This window comes from Gouania willdenowi, chromosome 6 (genome assembly GCF_900634775.1).
Source record: "Gouania willdenowi chromosome 6, fGouWil2.1, whole genome shotgun sequence".
NCBI classification, from domain to species: Eukaryota; Metazoa; Chordata; class Actinopteri; order Blenniiformes; family Gobiesocidae; genus Gouania; species Gouania willdenowi.
Window position 1 is genome coordinate 70,373,214 of NC_041049.1, and position 21,502 is coordinate 70,394,715.

A 21,502-nucleotide genomic window follows, 5' to 3' on the forward strand; every position below is an offset into this window, starting at 1 on the left:
TTAATATTTTCTAAATATTTAGGTTTACAATCAGCATCACTGTTTTTGAGCATTTAGAAGTACCAAAATAAAAGTTCATTTTGATTTAACATTTGTATTTAAATGTAACATTTAGATTTAACATTTGTATTTAAATGTAACATTTTGATTTAACATTTAGATTTTGATTTAACAATGACATATTTTTATGATAAAAGTAAATATCACAAATATTGCTGCAAATCTGGTCAAAAGTAACATTAAAAAAAAAAAAAAAAAAAAATCACATATGCTTTTTAAACGTGCTTTGTTGCTAAATGTGGCAAAAAGTTGCGGTTTATCTTAACATGTGCAACTTAACAACGGTGCCCAATAGAAAATAATGTTTACTTTGTAGAATTTTGAAATAGTAGAGATGAAATCCATGCAATTATTTCCTAAACAAACACAACAGAGTTACATAATGTACCATGGACGTGTCAGAACCTGCTCAACATGTTTCCACCATGACTCAGCTCATCATTCAACCAACGAATATTATTGTTCTTATTATTATGAGTCTCTGCCATGTGCCAATGTTTGTACCGAAGCTTAATCCTGATGTTTACAGGTTTAACTGAATGAGTTCTGTAGAAATTCATACAATACTTCACTCTGTCACAGAAGAGGAATTACAGTTATGGGTGTTTATTTCTTTTCTTCTTCTACTGTATCAGAGGAAGTTACAGCTAGAGTTTATGACTGATTATTCAACACTTTCTAAACCATCCAAAATGACAGATATTAATGCTTTAATGATCATTTTTATTTTAGGATTTTTTAAAATGTATTTATTGAAAACACATTTCAGAAATGTATACGTATGCTATATATATATATATATATATATATATATATATATATATATATATATATATATATAATAATTATTATTATTATTTTAGTTATTCCATCTTTTCCAATATTTTATATTGCTCTTTACTAAATTATTTCACCTTATTTTCAAAAAATGTTTCATATTACAAAGAACAAAAAGGGTCATTATTTAAACATGCTCAAGCTAAAATTTTAATTTAATTTTAGATGCAATAAAATCACAAGTTGGTAAAGAACCTCTGCGTCACATTTTGGAAAAATAATTTACTATGTTGTATGAATACATTTGTAATCTACAAATAATGTGGATTATTATTATTAGGCAAGACTACTGTATAGTTTTTATAACTTAATGCATTTGTACACTGCCCTAAATAAATGAAATGAAAAATGTCTGATGAGATATGATTATGATATTACTTATATTGATTAAAATGTATCTTTTAGGCCTGAAAAAAACTATGTAGAAAATGTAAGCAGGTAATTATAACTGTGATGTAATATGTTGCATAAATATATATCATTAAAGTTGCTTTTTAGTCAACTGTAAGCACAGAAAGTCAACTTTCATAACAACGCGTAAAGCTCTGTGAGTGTCCTCAGTGGGGATTAGTGGGTTCACTTTAACCCAGCGAACCAGATGTTGGAAACCGAGACGACTGACCATGCGTCTGAGAATGGATGTGGGTGTGGCTAATGCTGTAACCGTGGTGTGAGGAGAGTTTATGGAAAAGTCATAGAGATTAAGATTAAAACCAGCAGTGGAGGATCCGCCTCCACCTGTTACAGGATTAGTGACATAGATAGCAAAAACATAGATAACTGGGTCCACCTATGACCTTTGACCTTCAGGAGACCACAAGATAAAAACATGGCCTTATTACAGCAGTCATAGGAACTGGTGGCAGAGGGGCCCCAAAAATAAATATACAAAATGACTTCAAAATACACAAAACAAAAGAGCAAGAAAAAAAAAAAAAAACATGAAGAATTACAACATTGCAGGAAAATACAGTAAAAAGGCAACAGAAAAACATAGAAAATACTCAGAAATCACACAAAACTACTAAAAAAAACAAACAAAACAGTAATACACAAAAAATACACAAAATTACAGAAAATGACAAAAGTACACAAAAAAAAACAGAAAATGACTGAAAACCCACAGCACGAAAAAACAAGCAAAACAACAAAAGAAATACACAAAAATTACTCCCCAAAATGCAAAATGACAGCACAAATACATATTTTACAGGAAAAATACACAAAATGCCTCATAACAAGCATGACAACAAACATACACAAAATGAGAGAAAAACACAATTACTATAAAACTCTTTGTTGTTTCCTGTATTAATGCTCAGATCACTCGTTATTCTAAATGCTGACATTAATGTTGATCATGTGACCCTCTGATCAAACAAACACGTTTGTGGCCCCGCTGTAATAAAAGTCTTGACATGAAACCATCAGAGCGAGAACCATCATCGTTCACCAGCTGAAAATGCTAAAAACTAGACTAACAGTCACTTTGTTGATCCTCTGCTTCAAAATTATTTTTTTATATTTTATTTGAAATTAATATTTGATCACCTTCACAGTAAACACAACTGCATTTACTTAATTGGTTAGGTAAAAAAATCCAGTGTCTAGTGCAGACCCCAAAGTAAACACACAAAAATACACAAAAATAATAATCCAAATCACTCTAAAAACTCATGACTACAAAAATAGCCAAAAATCTTTAAAACAAAAATAAATAAAAAAAAACATTAAGAAAATTTTTTGTTGGAGGCAATTTTTGTTAAATTCACATTTTTCCATGTTGATTATATATAAAATCAACATGTGTCATATATATAACACAATTACAATCATAAAATCATACTCGTGCTAAAATGTAAGACTTTTTAAGACATTTTAATGACAATTAATGCCGTATTTTTTGATTCATGAATTTAATGCATTTTAAGATTTTTTAACAATCCGCGGGAACCATGTTTTAATACATTAAGGGCACACCAAAGCAGCCCATTAGTATGATGGAACCAACACCGTGCTGTACAGTCTGAATGTTGACATTTTTCCTCGTGAGAATCTTTCATTTTTTTGTTTATTCTGTTAAATCTTCAGTAAGAAATTTCCAATCCTGCTTTAACTCCAGAGTATTGATTATTCTGATTTATTTACAGGTGGAAAAAAAGAAGAAAAACACTAACATTAACAAAGTTTCCTTTATTGACCAAACCCCGAGACAAGATGTATATAATGTGTGATTATTTTCAAACTAAAGAACACAAGAATCCCCCTAAAATATCACAGCATTAGAGAAATTATACCTAAGTGCTTGTGTGTGTACATAAAAATAGAACTCTGTGAAGCGTTGTGTATACACATTTGTTAACAGTGTATATATATATATATATATATACACTGTATATGAAAGCCTGTAGAACTCAAACAGCTGCAGTGAAATAAAGTCACTCATCCTTAACTTTAAACCTAAATCAGAAGATCAAATAAAACCACACCACCATGTTTCATTGACTTTTTACAGAGAATGGACAGGACATGGAATGTAGGTTTATTGTGTGATGTGTTCACCACGAGTTCAGCCAGATGTTTTAAACTGACTGCAGACAGACAGAAATTAAAAAATATAACCATTGATTCTGTAAGCTATTACTGACATATATGTATCATGTGAAAGTGATTATTTTAATAAGACTTTAGATGCAAATCAGTTGCACTTTTCTCTTCAGGCAGAAAAAAAAAAAACATTTCTCAGCCTCACAGTATATTTTTTAATCAGTGCATCATTAAGAGTTGCACTGCTTTGCACTTTGTGTCTTATGAAGTAAATACTAATTTAAAGTAAATACTAATTTAAAGTAAATACTAATTTTAAGTAAATACTAATTTAAAGTCATTACTAATGCCCACATCTCATTTGTGAGGAAACAAAGGCTCCAGAGGTTCTTTTGAGTCATTATTATTTTTGAAAAGAAGCAGATGAAGGGCTTCAGGATTTCACATCCACTTGGAGCTAAAAACAGCTAAAACCCAGAGGGGGTGTGGCCTGTGCTGGAATGATGCCTGGTCATGTTTGAGGAAAAGGAGCACGTATCTTTACAGGTGCAGGAAACTATTTCTGGCTCTCTCTGAGCTATACTAGATAAAAAAGGAAGCAAAGCCAGACTGACTTTGATCTAAACACACCTTAGATTTTTCTTTCTTCTACCTTTAAACACTTCCAGCAAATGAAAAGCATCTTTTCTTATAAAAAAAAAAACTAAAAAAGGTAGAAGCTGCAGAGTTTGTGAGTGAAACACACTCTCCTGAATGTGCTGCTGCCACACAGTGACATCGTCTGTCACAGGTGACGACTCGTCCATTACACCTGATTTAAAGTCTTCTCCTATCGTACAGGAGAACAGTCTGTGGTCAATCAGGTGGGGAGACAGGAAGAGGAAGAAGGGGGGGCGGGGATATCTGATGTAAGAAGGGTGATGGATGGACGCTCACTCTTCATCAGAGCTGCTGTTTTCCAGAGAGTAAACCATGAAGGCCAGATCTGGCCGAGCGGGTACCATGGGACTGCCCGGCTTCACCATCTCAAAGCCCATGTAGTGGAACGTCCTGATGATGGACACTGGAGAAGAAACAGTGGGTGGAGCCATTAGCAAACAGAGAAGATGCATAACGGTTCAATGAGTGGGTGAACAAACCATTAGCTGGGTTTCCATTAACCTTGGAAATAAACAAAATCTACAGAGCGCAATAAAAAGTGGGAATGGAAACACTTCTTCTGACTAAACAGAATGAAGCGAGGGAATTTTATATATATATATATATATATATATATATATATATACACACACATATATATATACATATACACACACATATATATACACATATATATATATTTATAATTCCCTCGCTATATATTTAAATGCCTTTGTTGGCCCTCCCATCCTGCAGGCTGCACAGGAGGGGCGCACCCACCCTTTTCTCCACCCCAAATCCCAAAAATTGTATTTCAAGAAGTTGGAAGGAATATAAAGCCCAACATAATACACAAAATAACTCACAAAACACACAAATTGACAGCAAAATAAAGTACACAAAAACACACAAAAAAATAGCAAAAATACACAAAATGAGTCATAAAACACAAAATGACAAAGACAGACTCAACAACCACTTAAAATGACCATGAAAACACAAAAAACAACATCACATTACTGAATAGCTCCAAAGACACACAACAGGAAAACACAGAAAATAACAAAAATACAGAAAATGTCCCCAACAACACACAAATCAACAATTTAAATGCAGAAAATGACAGAAAAATATACAAAAACACACAAAATGGCTTAAAAAAAGACAACCCCACCACGCCTGTATTAATTCATGTTCAGATCAGTTATTCTAAATGCTGAGCCTGACAAATATTGATAACGTGGCCCTCGGATCAATTACAATCACATTTTTGTGACCCCCGCTGTGATAGAGTTGCCCATTCCTGCTTTGAAGTGTGGGTTAGGGTCATCCTGGTACAATGATCCCACTGCTTTTCTTAGAGATATTTCAAAAAAACCATTTGACAAAAAAGTTTTCATTCCATCTTAGCCAAACGCATTCACTTTTTATAGAAACACATTCAGGTTTGATGAGCTAAATCACTCTGCAGAACAATAATGACAGCCTGATTCCTATTAAACATATGGTCATTGGTCAAATATGTTGGAAATCTAAATTGTTTCCTGAGAGGCGACATTCCCAGCGTGAGCATCAGCAACATCTGTATAGCGGTGTATATGTACAGTAATATTGGGCAGAAGGCTATCACATCTGGCTCTTACATCGATCCTCTCTGCTTTTGTGGAACCAAAGGAAGACGTAGGTAACTTTGAGCTTCTCCTCTGCAAACTGCAGCAGAGCCGTCAGCCTGGAATCACATGAACACACACAGTCAGAGTGAGAGAGGGACGGTGACGTTTGCTTTTTACATAAGCACTGCAACTTTACATAATAATGCAGCAAAGCGGACCACTCTCAGGACTGGCAGCGTGCCGGGCCGCCGGCGGCGAGCAAGGTTACCTTGTCTAGCCACAGAAGTTAGCCAAACGGTCAGGGAATAAAAACAGACCAATAACAGCACTGCTCTGCTAGCTTAGTTAGCTCTATCAGGATGCTGATACAGTAATTATTTACTACTGTAATGTAGGATAAGGGGAGGGACCAGGGCTTTAATTTAACACCCGCCAATTGTGGGTAAAAATTAACTTTGGCAAGTAACATATTAGCGTTACTAGCCATTTTGGCTGGTGAAGACAATATTATTCAACCAGCAGCAAAAAGGGGCGTTTTGGTTTGTAAGCGGGTACACCCCCTTCAAAGGCAGACACACCCCTTTCTTCTTTTTCGCTTATGAATTATAACTTGGTATCAGAGAAGACCAACAGAACGGCATAAAACAAACAATAGGAGCTGAAATTAAGTTGTAAAATGAGTTATGAAAAACTATGATGGTGACAGTGAACTTTTTTTTTTTTGTAAATTATTCACTGGAAGCGTAGACATTGTGTGACAAAGATATCAAAGTTTGTTGTTTTGAGAAGAGTCATATTTATGATTAAAAGTTATGATTGTATTATATTCTAAAGTTTATAATTATCTGGCTCGTCTTCCTTTCTTTCTGTTCACAGCATAACCTTATATTTAGTTCTACAAAATGTGTTTACAGCTAATTTTACTGATTGTTACACATCATCCTGTATGTGTATTATATACAGTATAAATGTGTAGATTTAACTGTTGGAGAAACTATTTTATTAAATACAAAGCAAACGACATGCAAACAGAAAAACAAAGGTATTTAAATTATGAAATTAGTGAGTTGTTAAAGTGCTGAGGTGCAGTGGAGGGTCTTCTTCTGCAGAGACATGATGATGAGGGGTCTGAGTAAAACCCAAAATTCCATGGTAATTTTGAGGGTATAAACATGCATATAAACACATTACTGGTATATTAACACATATAAACCAAAACGTATAGAAATGGGACATTTTACGGCTGCAAATGTGTAACATATTACTGGTATTTTGAGAACAGGACACTTTCTGATTTCTGAGCAATTCATTATAGTTGTGCAGGACTAACAGGAACTCCACATACTGAAAATTGATATTATCACATGTGCACTAACACGACACGACCTAAGAAGAGAAATAAAATAAGATTAAAAATAAATAAATAGTTGCAACATTTTGCAGTCTTGTTCCAGGTTCTGCTGTCATAATATTCCCATCCTTGTACTTCCAATGTTTAAATGTTTTGTTTTTAAGGTTCATGTTACATTTTGCAAAAGGTTGCACTTTATTTCTGGCTTATTGATTTTTGTTTGGAAAATTATTACCCTTTCTTTCAGACATTTCATTTATTTGGGCTTGTATTTGTGATGTTCTGTTTTTGGTTACATTTAGATGAATAAATTAATACACTACACTTTGCTCCCCAAGACAGTGTGTTTGTTTTCATTCTACAGAGTTAGTGAGTATGTGTCCCAGAACACTGAAACACCATGTATATATATATTTATATTTATATTAGTTATACATTAGCAGCAGTACAATGTCCAATTTCCATTTTTTTCTGGGTTATATAATAGCCAACCACATGTGTCCTGTCTACAAAATACCAGAACACTGAAACACCATATATATATATATATTTATATTTATATTAGTTACACATTTGCAGCAGTAAAATGTCCCATTTCCATATTTTCTGGATTATATGGGTTAATATACCAGTAATATGTGTTTATATGTATATTTAAACCCTCGGAAATACCCGGACCTGATGATGAGCTGCTACACTCCGTTACTGTCCCGCTGTCGGCTGAACAAAGAGAAGTCCTGACGGTCATGTTGTCCTCTTCCTCCATGAGTTCTCTGTGGTGTTGTTCATATATATCAGGAAACGCCAACTCTGAACTTTTCATCAGCTAACGAGCACTTCTGACACCGCTATCATTGCGGATGTTTATGTGCCGTAAAGCGTCGCGCGGTACCAACGTCATCACATTTTGCGCGCGGGTCGAGTCGAGTTGTGCGTGCGCATGCGCGGCCAACCGTGCCAGTCTGGCACGCTGTTTGGACCACCTCTTCCAGCAGGACCATCGGGCCGTTAACCCCCCTGTGGTGCAGTTCACACCTACGCAGGCCAGACAATGGCCCCCCCATGGTTTCACACATGCACAGAGCTGGTTAGGAACGGCTCTGGTTGCCAGTGTGAGTACACCCTTATTGTGAGGCAACAGTTGCATTAGTACTTTGAACAAACTGAATAAATGGATTCCAGGTGATTTTTAAGGTTTCCTTTATTGATGTTCAGCTTTTTGCTGATATTCCATATCGTCCAACAATGAAATTTTGATTTCTGATATTTTCTGATACTGATATATACACAAATCCCCTGGCCACCAACCTAATTTTAGGTCACATTATATATATATACACACATATATACAAAATGATAATTAACAGGTTAGCTACCAGGTTAACGCTAGCTACTCCACTGCATATATTTCACTAATAAACATTGGTGCAAAATAAGAAAAAATCAACTCAAGTTTAGTTCTAGAAGAAAAGCTTTGTGCATGTAAATAAAGGCGACTAGGATAGACAGACTGCTGCTCATTAATGCCGACCTAAGTAGAATCTGTCTGCTGCAAAGAGCTGGTGTTCTTGTCAGAAACGGTTGAAAGTTTAATTTAATGGTTTACGTCCAGATTTTTTGCTCTTCTTCATACCACTACCCATACACCCAATCTGCAGCAATTAAAAAACATTTGTCACAATGTTTTAGTGAAAATAAACATTTAAAGATGATAATTTAATACTAAAACTTTATTATGTGAAGCAATATTTAACTCTACGAAAAACATCTGTATTTATCTTTGTGAGTTTGAATCCTGGAAAGTTAATCAGATGTGGGCTACCTGGGGCCCAAAGCACCATGTTGGTGACCCGTGTTCTAAAACAACTAAATATTTGTTTGTGATAGTCCAGTGTTACTGCATTTGCTTGAGTTAAACTTACCCCTCTTTGCTTCCTTCCACCAGTGCTCCTGCAGGAATCTCAATAAACAGGCTGTCCTCTGACAGAGCCGTATTCCAGAAGGCCGCGCGGCGCTCACTCAGCTGATAGCGGAAGCGGAGAAAAGAGGGGTTCCCACTCACCGGAGCGGCCTGTGTCACCGTTAACTTATCATCCTAGGGAGAGAATGTGATTAAACTAAGGTGTAAAACGACAAATAGAAACATGAATGAGGTTGTTTCCACTGTTAATGTGCTCTGTCATGAAAAAGGTTAACTGTTGTTTTTATTTCAAGACCATTTTAAAAATGGCCCCTAATCTGATGGAGGTGGACACAATAGAGCTGCTGGTTATACGTGCGGACAAGCAGATATGCTGGTCACACTGTGATGTCATCTACATTGTTGCCACAACACAGCAGGCACAGCTGAAGTGTCAGTTTATTATTAAATAGTTTTATTTTTTCACAAATTTATACAAACTCAAACCGTTATTTATTTTAATAGTTGGCAGAGGTGTGAAGAGTACTGATATATCCTACACAAGTAGAGGTACTGTTATATGACTGACATTGTACTCAAGTACAAGTAAAAAGTAGCTTAATTAAATAGTACTTAAAGTAAAAGTTAATATTTCATGTATAAACTTAAAAAGGAAATGACAATTGGAGCTAATAAAAACTAATAATGTATTTTTCCACAAAGGCATTTGTATAAAAAAAAAAAGGTTTGTCAAAATGTACAATTATTTTTTTTCTAATAAAATTTAATTTAAATAAAAAAAAACATTTATGAACTCTAAAATGAAGAAAATAAACTCCATTTATTACTGTTTTGGTGTAGTGCTTTACATTTAATCTGATTGGTCGTCTTTTGTAGTTTCACAATGTCCGTTGATCATTTCAAAACAAAAAATAACATTTTACTCAGTAACGCTTTGGTGTAGAAATGTAACAAATTACATTACTTCTTTAAAATCATAAGTACAGGTAAAATTACTGATTTAGAAATGTACTGTAAAAAGTACAACTCAATTACAGTAACATGAGTACTTGCATTCCATGACTTTCACCTCTGATGGTTGTGTGTGTGCTTTAGCTACCTGGTGCAGTAGCACGCTGAGAGAGTGATCCCTGACATTCCCTCGCCCACCCGGGATCTTCAGTTGTGGGTGAGGGGCATCAGGAGCACCACAGAGGCCCTGGAGACTGAGGGGTAGAGCTGGGCACCAGGGAGCCCGCTAACCAGGAACTGTGAAGACAATCCAGAACACACAGTTATAATATTTTAGATATAATTAAACATTAAAACATGTGACATGACCAGAGTCCAGCGAGGAAAACAGACCATTGGTAGGTTATCTACGGCAGTGGTTCTCAAACATTTTTAGCTCAAGTCCCGCCCTTTATCCAACTACAACATTTTGCTCAGAATACTATGAAAAACCAACTTTTTTTTAAAGTTGTTCCTTGCTGCTCCCTCATTATAATATATTGTGTGGAAAGTGATACAATACTTTTTAAAGGAGCTGCACATCTATAAACTGGAAAAACCACCAAGCATTCGTTATTGTGCATGGTTAACTGTAAATAGCAATTATAAGAGAGAGCGGTGCCAACATGCTCCTCCTCTGTTCAGTTTCGGTTTCATTTATTCAGACGAGACGTGACTAGATCAAAATCAATGTAAATGACGCAACTTCAAGCCAACTCCCCTCAAGCGACCCGACTTGCGTGATTCCGGCGACTAATTACTGCGCCAGCTAGTCGCTCGAAGTTAAAAAATGTGAACTTTTCAAGCAACTTCAAGTGACAACTCCGTCGTCCTTCACGGTCTGTAGAGCCGAGGCAGCAGCCCATCCCTCCCGCTACAGTGAGACGGGAGGGCCGTACACTAGGAATCGACCGATATGGATTTTTTAGAGCCGATGCCGATAACGATGTTTTTTCCATCAGCCTTAGCCAATGACCGATACAGACTGCTGATTTTCTTGAGCCGATATTTGGAGCCGTTACTACTTTTGCTCCATCAATTTACATCACAAAAAATACACAATGATAACAAATGATACAAGTCTTAATTTATTGAAATTAACCAAGGTGTGGTAGGACGACAAGTAAAAAATATTTCACAAATACTAAAAACAGGTGACGTAGAACTAGAACAAAAAAATACATAAATGTGCTCTGTAAATAATGCGGACCGGCGAACGCAGCCCACACATAAACAACGCAAATATCGGCCAGTCAATGTATCGGTCTATCATTACCATACACTTCCTCAACTTTCCTTTAGTAACTAGGTAAGTTGATCATTTAAACCGCAAAAGCTGCGCTGTTAATGATTAGTGTTGTAAACCGGAGAAGAAGTGATCAACGCTCTATCTCCCCCGTCAACAGCTGTACGCACACACACAGTTCCCTGTTTATCACGTCACTGGAGCGATGATCACGGGCGACTGAAGTGACTGCAGTCGCGTTCGGTGTGAACGCAACTTAAGGAAAAGCCAGAGGGATTTTACTACACATACACAGTTTAATTTGCATTCCCTGGATATGCAGCAACAACAAGAACCATCGTCATAGTAACATAGTGGCCTTGCAGACACTCACCAATCACATGCATTGGTTCAGCTTCTTTCAGCAGGTTTGATCTCGTAGGTTAGATTAAAGTATCTTTGTGTTCACAGAGAACCTGAGGGTGTGTGCGTATGGCCCAGGACATACATCATAAACAAGCTCATGATCTGTAAACACCTCTGCAAATAGCTCGTGTCACTATAGAGAGCTGCGCTTTGAGTTACAGTCAAACGTGGCCACTATCAGATGGACACGTATGCTTCACATGTCCGATGATGTCCAGTTGAGTTCTGTCGCTGGATTAAATATTCTTCAACTCAACAATGATGTAGTGAAGTACAGCTGAACATTATTTTTCTAAAAAGTGACACTTTTCTTATGTTTTTTCTCAATGATGCAGTGGTGATGAACAGCAGCTAGCTAACATGTCTAAGGAAGAATGCCAAGGTTTCCCTGCAGACCAGGCCTGTAACCCAGACAACCTGATTAGCCAGGTATGTGCACACAATGTGAGCAATGGAAAACAAAGCTCGTCACTGCTGGTCTGTTCATGTTGGTACAGCCACGGCACACGCTGCACCTTTGGCTTCTCATTTGGTTCTTGGTTATGGCAGATAAAATATGGATGGGTGCACTTCACGGCAGGGAAAACCTCCACCTCCTTAGTTGTTCCCATAAATTAAGAAGTTAGTGGCTCAAAGCTAAAATCTGATGTAGACATGAGGGTTTTGTTAAAAGACTAAAGCAAGCACTATCAATAACCAAACTGCAGAGGTGTAGAGTACTGATATATCCTACTCAAGTACTGCTACTTGTTTGAAATTGTACTCTAGTACAAGTAAGTCATATCTAAAATACTCAAGTACAGGTAAAAATGTGCTGGTTACTTTCTTCCCCCACGTATATTTTGGTAATAAATCTTACCACAGTTCTTCTTAGAGACACAATCTTGCACAATTTGAACTAAAATAAAAGGTTTGTTCTTTTTTAAAATAACACCAATGAATTCAATTCAAAATAATAAAATTCTCACACTAAGTATATTCTATATTTATGAACTTATAAAAACAGTGTCATGTGGGTAACAAAATAATAGGTAGGAACCACAACCTGAACCATAGAAAGTGGCTTTGATCAGAAATGAAACAACTAAGAATATATGGATTATGTTCATTGACAATTGTTCCTTCATAAGCTGCTGACCTGTCAGTACACTACTGTGGTTTAAGGTACCAATTTTTCAAAAAATTATTTACTCAGTAACGGTTGGGTGTAGAATTGCAAAAAAATACTTTACTTCCTTTAAAACATACTTAAGTACAATTACTGATTTAGGAATATACTCAAAAAAGTACAAGTACCCATACAAGCAATTCAATTACAGTAACGTGAGTACTTGTAATCCATTACTTTTACCTCTGCCAAACCATAACTAACTGGAACAGGCAGGGTTAGGACAGAAGAGCGGGAAGGAGGAATGGTTAGCACCAGGATGTGGAGACGTCTTATTTTCCATCCAGCCTTTCAGACACAGACTGTGCGTCCTTGATAGAAATGCCAGCTTGTTTTGAAAGCAGATACTCTGGTCCTCTGACATTTTAAAAACACTTGAAACCACCCTCACGTCTCCTGACTCGTTGCCTGATGCAAAGCTCCAGCTTGGAAACATGCAACCTTCAGGCACCCAGGGGGTCGAGAGGTTGCACTAAAAACAGAATATAGGATACATTCTTAAACAAGTGGGGAAGGTATAGGTTGTGCACCAGGGCTAAGAATGACGTGCACTTTCCAGCCTGTGCTGTGGCAACATGCGGGTCAGATATAAAGATGCTGACTGTGTGATGTTTGTGTAAAGAGCGTGCAAGTGCATGCAATGAAAATGTTTGATTTGAAAGGATATGCCTATTAAGCTGGAATTCAACATGACGGGCCTGAGAAAGGTGAATTAAATGGGGATAGGTGAAAGTTCTGGGGTAGGATGTGCCTCGGGGGGAGGGTTTGGCCAAACGCCAAAAGACACAAACACACTTGCAAGCACATAAATGATTGCAGCAAAACAGGAAGTGCTGCGGCAAGTCATTTAGGACGAACAACACACTGAAGCCTAACTCTGTAATTAGCAGCAGTGTAATGGAAAAGCGTCACCGCTAAAACCCTGGCTATGGATATAAACTAGCTCAATGGAAGGAAAAAGACTTCTTTCAAAGGGTTTTTTTTGGGGGGGGTATACAACAACGTGGACTGCAGACTCTAGGAAGGAGAGAGGCATATCAGGAAATAAAAGACACAGAAACAGGAAACGCGCACACATGCTCTGACACTTGAACATGAACGAAGACATTCTTGAAACCACGTAGCCCTGATCCCTGGACCCAAAACAAGGCAGTACATAATCAGAAACGCATCACCAGGGTTGGGGTCAATTATAATTGTAGTAAAGATTGTTACTTTAATGCGTTAATTGATTACAGGAAAAAATAATGGCTAAGAAAATAACGGCTAAAAAAATAAAGCCATTACATTAAATAAAGCCATCACTTTTTTAGCACTCCAAACAGCGTGGAACCGTTCTCATTTCAAGAGTTCGCGGAATACCCATAATACCGATGCACAGACTACAATAACAAGACAGCAGACTGCGGAGCTTCTCAGCTTAGCTGGAATATAAAAACACCTGATGGAAAACAAATGCCCAGATGTGTGCAAATAAAGCAAGCTTTGCCCCCCGAAGCTTTTGTTGCCCCCGCTACCACCTCAATGCTAAACATATAGCAGCTAGCACAGACAGCTAGCCCGGACACTCGGACAGTGCTAACTGCAACATGCTGGGAGTATGCCATGACTGACAAATGAACAAACTCAATGGATAAATATTATCTTAAAAAGAGAAAAAAACAAGTTTGGTGTTGTTTAAATGTAATTTAAATGAAAGTACCTCAAGTTGAGGGTGTTTCTCAGCAATTTTTAGGTGCAATTAAAGACATTAATTAGATTAATTAATCACAGAGTATAATTAATTAATCACACAATTATTTTAATCTCGACAGCACTAATTGTAATTGCGTAATTGATAATTAATCACGATAATAGCGTAATTATAATTGTAATTTTTTAAATATGTCGCTGTCGAAATGTAATTAAATTGTAACTGAGTTTAGATAATTTACTTTGTAATTGCCATGAAAATTCTATAAAAATGGTCAATTATAATTCAATGCAAAACTGTTGAACTATATTACAGTTCTATGTACAGTTCTACACAAGTAGTTAAAAATTATTGAAATATGTTTCATATCAAGCTTTTACATTTAAAAAAAATATGGACAAAAAGCGTTCAAACGCTCAAAGCAAAAATATTAAAACTTATATTTTCATTGATTAGGAAGCCTACCAAGGTAACCAATAGATAGGAAATAAATTAGATGATAGATATTTGTTTTCAGTGTATTTTACAGCTGATTTAGGACCTGTTATAATAAGAGATGCTAACAAAAAGCAAACAAAAGGAAGGTTAACTTTTATTAGGTTATTTATTTCAGGCTCAGTAATTGTAATTGAGAACGTAATCGTAATTGACTTTGAGGATAAGAAAATAATTGTATTTGGAAAAAAATGCTGGTCACTGTAATCGTAATTTAATTATAATTGAACATAGGTAATTGAAAACGTAATTGTAACTGTAAAATGGAACTGACACCAACCATGCGTGACATCACTAATAAATACTGACCTCACGAGTCAGGACGGCACTGTGTGTGTGTGTGCGTGTGTGTGTGTGTGTGTGTGTGTGTGTGTGTGTGTGTGTGTGTGTGTGTGAGAAACGACTGTAGTCCTAAGACTTCAGCTATCAATCTAACCCTGTGTGAGAATGCAAACAGATATCTATTAATCCACTGGCACACATGACAGTCACGAAGATGACATTAATGAAAACCAAGGTTACCACAACAGCCCCTCGTCAACAAGTGTGCCTGATAAATGTAAGACCTCTCTGTCAGTTGATATCTGGCTATCTGTTGGCATTTAGGAGATGACAAACATCTTACGGGCGGAACTAAAATAAGTAAAGAGCAAAAGTCTGAGGACACACGCTCAACAACAGCAGTGATCTTGTTCCACTCCAGTGCAAAAGAAAGTGAAACAATAAGGTCCTTCACAACAGCAGACAGGCATTATACTGAACATTATAATGATTTGCTCAATAATATCTTTGAATCTGAAAGAAACTTTTTATTTGTATGTATGACTTGAACTTAATAATATGCTTGCAGCACAAATGCAATGAATGAAAAAAGTCTTTGTTCCATGAATAAATTGCAAGAATACAAATAAAAGATTGACAAAATTATTAAACACAGGCAAAGGTTGTTAAACATTTTCTGTTTTGCTACATTTTGAAGAATAAAAAATGTTTACTCCCCATCCCAACAAAATGGGTAAAAATTGTAACATTTATTGAAAAAGGTAAAACTTGTGACTATTCTTCTTCAAAACTTTTTCCCCCGACTTTACCGAACAGGAGCTCCGACTTCAGGTGGCGTTCCAAGTAACTTTTTCAAGTAGGAGTTCTGAGTTGCTCGGGTCACAGCATTAGATTACGTTGTTAGATCTTGTTTGATCACGTGACAATTCTAGCTTGGAAAATAATCTGTGATGGGACAGAATGGGTGTGTGTGTGTGTGTGTGTGTGTGTGTGTGTGTGTGTGTGTGTGTGTGCAAAAGTCCTAGTACTCAATTAAAAGTATAGATACTTTTATAAAATTTGACTTTGGTAATAGTATTGAAGTTGCTCTCTTACTTGATCAAAAGTAAGAAAGTACATGCTACTAAATGTACTTAAATAAAACAAGAAGACAGTAATCAACATCTGCCAAAAAAAAAAAACCGAACAAGGGCAACAATGCGGGAAAAAATAAAAGCGCGTTTCTCATTTTCAACTCCCATCAAGGTATTGCTACCTGGAAGCCACACACCAAATGTGGTTATCCTATCTTAAACAGTTTCTGAGAAAAAGCTGTCCCCTGTAACTCGGACAGATGGACAGAGCTTAAACACATTGTGGCGGGGGATAAAAAGTAAAAAGTCAAACAAATGTCATTTCAATAATAAATCAGGATTTGTAAACAGCAAATTACATATATTTGTATTTTTTAGGAATTTGTAGAACACTGGTACATGTAAACAAGGTAAATCTGTTACCTTTGAACACCTGGAGAATTCAGCACTCAATAAAAGAAATAAAATGTGTCAAAAAAAAAGTGCAAATACCCAATAAAACCCAGAGCAGCTGTGAGTTGAACATTTTCAAAAATTATCGTCTTTTTAAGTTGTGACTAGAGCTGGGTATCATCACCAATTTCCTAAATTGATTCGATTAAAAAGGTCTCGAATCGATTAATCGCGATTTGATTTTCATTCAGTATTGATGTTCCTAATTTTACAAGGTTATTAATAAGATGATTTCAAACTTCTGACTTAAGTTGGGGCATCTCACCCAGCGGAGCATTGTATGCCATGTTTGCACTGAATGCACTCTCATGTTACACAGGAGCGGTATCAATCTTGCTAACACCAGACTATAATGCGAGACTACTGTGATTAGAGCAAAAGAATAAGAAATTTCAGCACCTATGAATCGATTTTGTAAAATTTCAATGAAATCAATTCAAGATCAAATAAATCATTTTTTTTTTACTCAGCTCGAGTTGTGACATCTTCAAAGGTCTTAAAAGTTACAAGCTCATCTTTCAAATGTAAGGAGTAGAAAGCACATATTCGTTTAAACAAGTTGGGATGAACTACAGCCTGGCCCGAGGAACGTCTCCACACCGAATAGCACGTACCACGTTCCCAAGAATTCAGTCAAATGAGCCCCTGTGGCACATACGGAGTAATGGGCCCCATTCATATATTGATATGTGTCAATGATTCGGTACCACCAACTGTCGCAATACTTGACTCACAAATAAATGAGACAACAACCTTAATGGAAATTGCCAATTAGGGCCCCTAGTTTAATTGTACGAGGCATAATCGTAAACTACATTGAATTACGTTTGAAGCGATATATCACAGGACTATGTTCCCATAAATTTGGAAATTAACGGAAATGGGGGGAGGGCCCTTGGACCTCATTTAACAAAAAAGGGCTCCGAAGGTCTCATATTCGTTCTGAGTATTCATACCAAACTGCATACCGATCTGACGAGAACTAACGGAGGAATAGTCATTTGAAAAATAGGGCCCCCTGGCGCCCCTGTGACCCGTACGAGGTAATAGGTCCCATTTATATATTGGTATGTGCCAATGATTCGGTACCACCAACCGTCGTATTATTTGACTCGCATATAAATGATTAATCGACTTTTGTTTTGTTTTTTTCTTTTGGGGCCCCTTGGCCCCAAAAGAAAAATCGGGCACCGAGCGTCGATGCCTACACATCCGTAGATTATAGCTACCAAATTTCAGCCCAATCTCTTCACGAGTAACAGAGGAGTAGTGATTTTAACTAGTGTACACAACAAGAAGAAGAAGAACGAAGTGAGGGCGTTTTGAGTCTGGTAACCCGGAATAAAAAGTAAGGGGGAAAAGTAAGAAGTAGCCCAAAAAACAAACTCAAGTAAAGTACAGATACCAAAAAACTATTTATCACATCTGGTGTGTGTGTGTTGAGACTATCGGAACACATCACACACTGTAGGATCAAAACTGTTCAATGCCTGATTTTTTATTTCTATCTTCATGTTGTTGATGTAATGTGTTTGTTGATGATTTGAATTGATTTTACTGATGATTTTAAATGATCTTATTGATTTTAAACATTGAATGTTTTATCATGTAAAGCACATTGAGTTGCCTTGTGTATGAAATGTGCTATACAAATAAATTTGCCTTTCCTTGCCTTTCCTTGGGGACTGTAACAGATAAATAATCTCTTCAGATTGATATAATCCATTTATGTGCACCCCGTTTTAGTTGCAGTTATCTGCTGCTGTCACTGTGCTGTGTGTGGAAGTCTCAAATAGCTGATGTTGACACGTCCATGAATCAACTGAAAACCTGATGACATTATTCATGTTTTGGTGTGACCTACATTATTCTGGCAGCAAACACAGCACAGCTCAGAACCGCCGTCTGCTGCTCATTAAAGAGACGCATACAAAAGGTGAGGTTAGATAATGCCTTTCCATCCACGCTAATGGTCCCCTAATGTGCTCCTGCAGCGAGACGTGATACAGCAGAAGGGATAAATTGGGGTGGGGGCTGGGTTATGTAAGTGGGCAGATGTAGGCCAGTTGATGCCTTCAGCTGATGATGTCGTAGCACTCAGAGCCAATATAGTAACCGTACAGTGGACACAAGCTGAAGCGCTCTGTTTTATGCTGCGTGTCAGATAATAAACCTATAGAGCAGTGGTTCCCAAACAGGGGTACAGAAGCTCATTGCAGGGGGTACTTGGACAGATTTAATTAATTTGAAAATAATCGGGAAATGTCCCTAATTCCTTTTTAAGCTATTTTTTGGACAAATTCACCTTAAACTAACAGCAGAATTGCTCAATAAAACACTATATTTTCTTGTAATTTATTGAAACAGGATTATTTTATGCTGTAAAGGCTATTTTATCATACTATACGATAAAGACAAGAATTAGCTACACTTTACTTTTTTTTCCTTAATAAATACATTTCACTTTAAATTCCACTCATTGTTTTAAATTTGTAGATTTGAAATTAGGGAGAGGGTACTTATGATATGACGGGGGGTCCACATGATCTGACAAAAATGCAAAAGGGGAACACAGGACAAAAAAAGATTGGGAACCACAGCTATAGAGGGCACGTATTCAAGGCTTACTTGTTGCAAACAACCTGTAAAATATATGTTTGATGACTTTCTTTAGTTTTGTCTCATATGCATCCTGCACTTTATAATGCACTGGTACAACAGCAACAACAAGCACAAGCTACTGTTGATCACAAACTTATTACACATTTGTTTTCACTCTTTACTCAGCAGGAATATTAATAAAATCAAGTTTATATTCTTTAGTTTGGCCTACATAAATGATAAGTTGATATTGCACTAAATATAAAGGCTAAGTGTAATACTTGCATGTTATAGATGTTATAGTTCTCAAACTTTGTCCGATTGCATCATTTTTGCTTAAAAACTATTTAAAAACAACTATAGATCATTATGATGGAATGAACGAAAGATAACACATTTTTTAAAAAAAAATCTTATTTCATAAATAAGTGGAAAGAAACAGTAATTAGTGCAGTGGTTCCCGACCTTTTTGGAAAGTGTCTATTTGTATGGTTGCCGTACGGACAACCCCTGGTGCTATTGGTACGGTTACCGAATCACAAGTACGTAGCGTCTTAGGGTTAGGTTATAAGTCATAACCCAATATCACAACAATTTTTAGGGTTAGGTTTAGTCTTAGTCATGTGACCTAAACTGACCAATAACTGGCCTCTCACATGACCTAAACTGGACAAACAGAGGCACTGCGTATAGATAGAATGTCAGTGTATTGATAGGCAACCGTACGGATAGCCGCTGCCACCTTTTTTTGGCTCGTGACCCTTTTTTAATTTCAGGCGAACCCAAATACTTTTTTTTCCTAGAATTAGTTTTTGATCATGTTTGATCTCAGCTATATATGTATTTTATTTACTGTATCTTAGTTTAACTAAATGTATAACTCACAAAGTTAAAGTATTGAAATACATTTGTGTAAGACTGTTTTAATTAAAAAAAAAAAAAAAAAAAAAGGTAGAAGAATTAAAAGTTATATGTTGTATTTTTTTTCTTCGTTTTTTTAATCCTGTAGCACTTTGAGGTTTGGCATCAAATATAAAGTGCATTACAAATACAGTTTATTATTATTATTATTATTATTAAAACATTTTAAAAACCTATGTTATTCAGGTGAGCCTATTTAAACTCCAGGCGACTCTACTTAGGGTCCCGACCCCAACGTTGAAAAATACCATTTAATGCCTGATGAATAGATTTATTGCTATAGTTTTTTTTTGTTTTGTTTTGGATCCCTTCCGGTAATCTCATGTTTGTGTTGTAAAGCTGGAATGTTGTGTACACTTGTTTAAACATGTCGTGTTTACGATCCCTCTGTTAAGGTTTTATATATATATATATATATATATATATATATATATATATATATTCGGAACTGTGCTAGGTGCTATAGCTAACACTAGAACAACGTCAAACTATTTTTAATAGCTTTACAAAAGTTTCCAATAATAAAAGACGAGTATTAAATGTTTAAACTCAACAGAATATCTACAATAAAACAAGTAACTTGAACAAATGGAGACATTTAAAGTCCTACCTTTCATCTGTGTTTAACATGACAGCTTCGAGGAAACTCGGAGCTTCGCGTCTTTTCTTTTTACAGCCAAACGAGTTACTGTTCAACAAAAACTCCACAGACGAGTTGCGCATTCGTGACTCAGACGATTAATAAGTAGTAAATAAAGTTTGTGTCGGTAGTTAAAGAAAAGATGTGACACTGTTCAGGACTGAAGTAGCTCTGCTCTGTGCACGAGCACCGCAGGGTTTTTAAACCTACCGCAAGGCATCATGGGTAACCACTAACTTCCTTGTACGGGACGAAAAACAGTAAACAAATGATCCGCTTTTCATGACACAGCTTTTTTCCCCTTTTTTTAAACCAATGTGCAGTAAAAAATTCAGCAAACTTAAAAAACAACAACAAGAGCAAAATATAAGTTTGTATGGAAGCCCGTTTCCGTCAGTAACAAAAAAAAAAAAAAAAAAAAAATCACCATAGAGAGTCATATTTATGATAAAATTATTTTTATGTAAAGTTGAAAAAAAAAAAAAAAAAAAAAAAAAATGTGACCGGGTAATTTTACAATAAGGTCTTGTTTATCTACTTTTATTTTATACACTAGGTACCATGTGT

The 21,502-nt window shown here is 36.2% G+C and overlaps 1 protein-coding gene across 1 annotated transcript; it reads right to left on the reverse strand.

Moving 5' to 3' along the window:
- Positions 1 to 3,070: 3,070 nt before the first annotated feature.
- oaz2a (ornithine decarboxylase antizyme 2a) lies at positions 3,071 to 21,119 on the reverse strand. The gene is given in 6 exon segments (XM_028450826.1): positions 3,071 to 4,507; positions 5,727 to 5,812; positions 8,970 to 9,142; positions 10,068 to 10,148; positions 10,150 to 10,216; positions 20,906 to 21,119. Coding segments are annotated over 6 exon segments (651 nt in total). The 5' UTR covers positions 21,019 to 21,119; the 3' UTR covers positions 3,071 to 4,376.
- Positions 21,120 to 21,502: the final 383 nt, after the last annotated feature.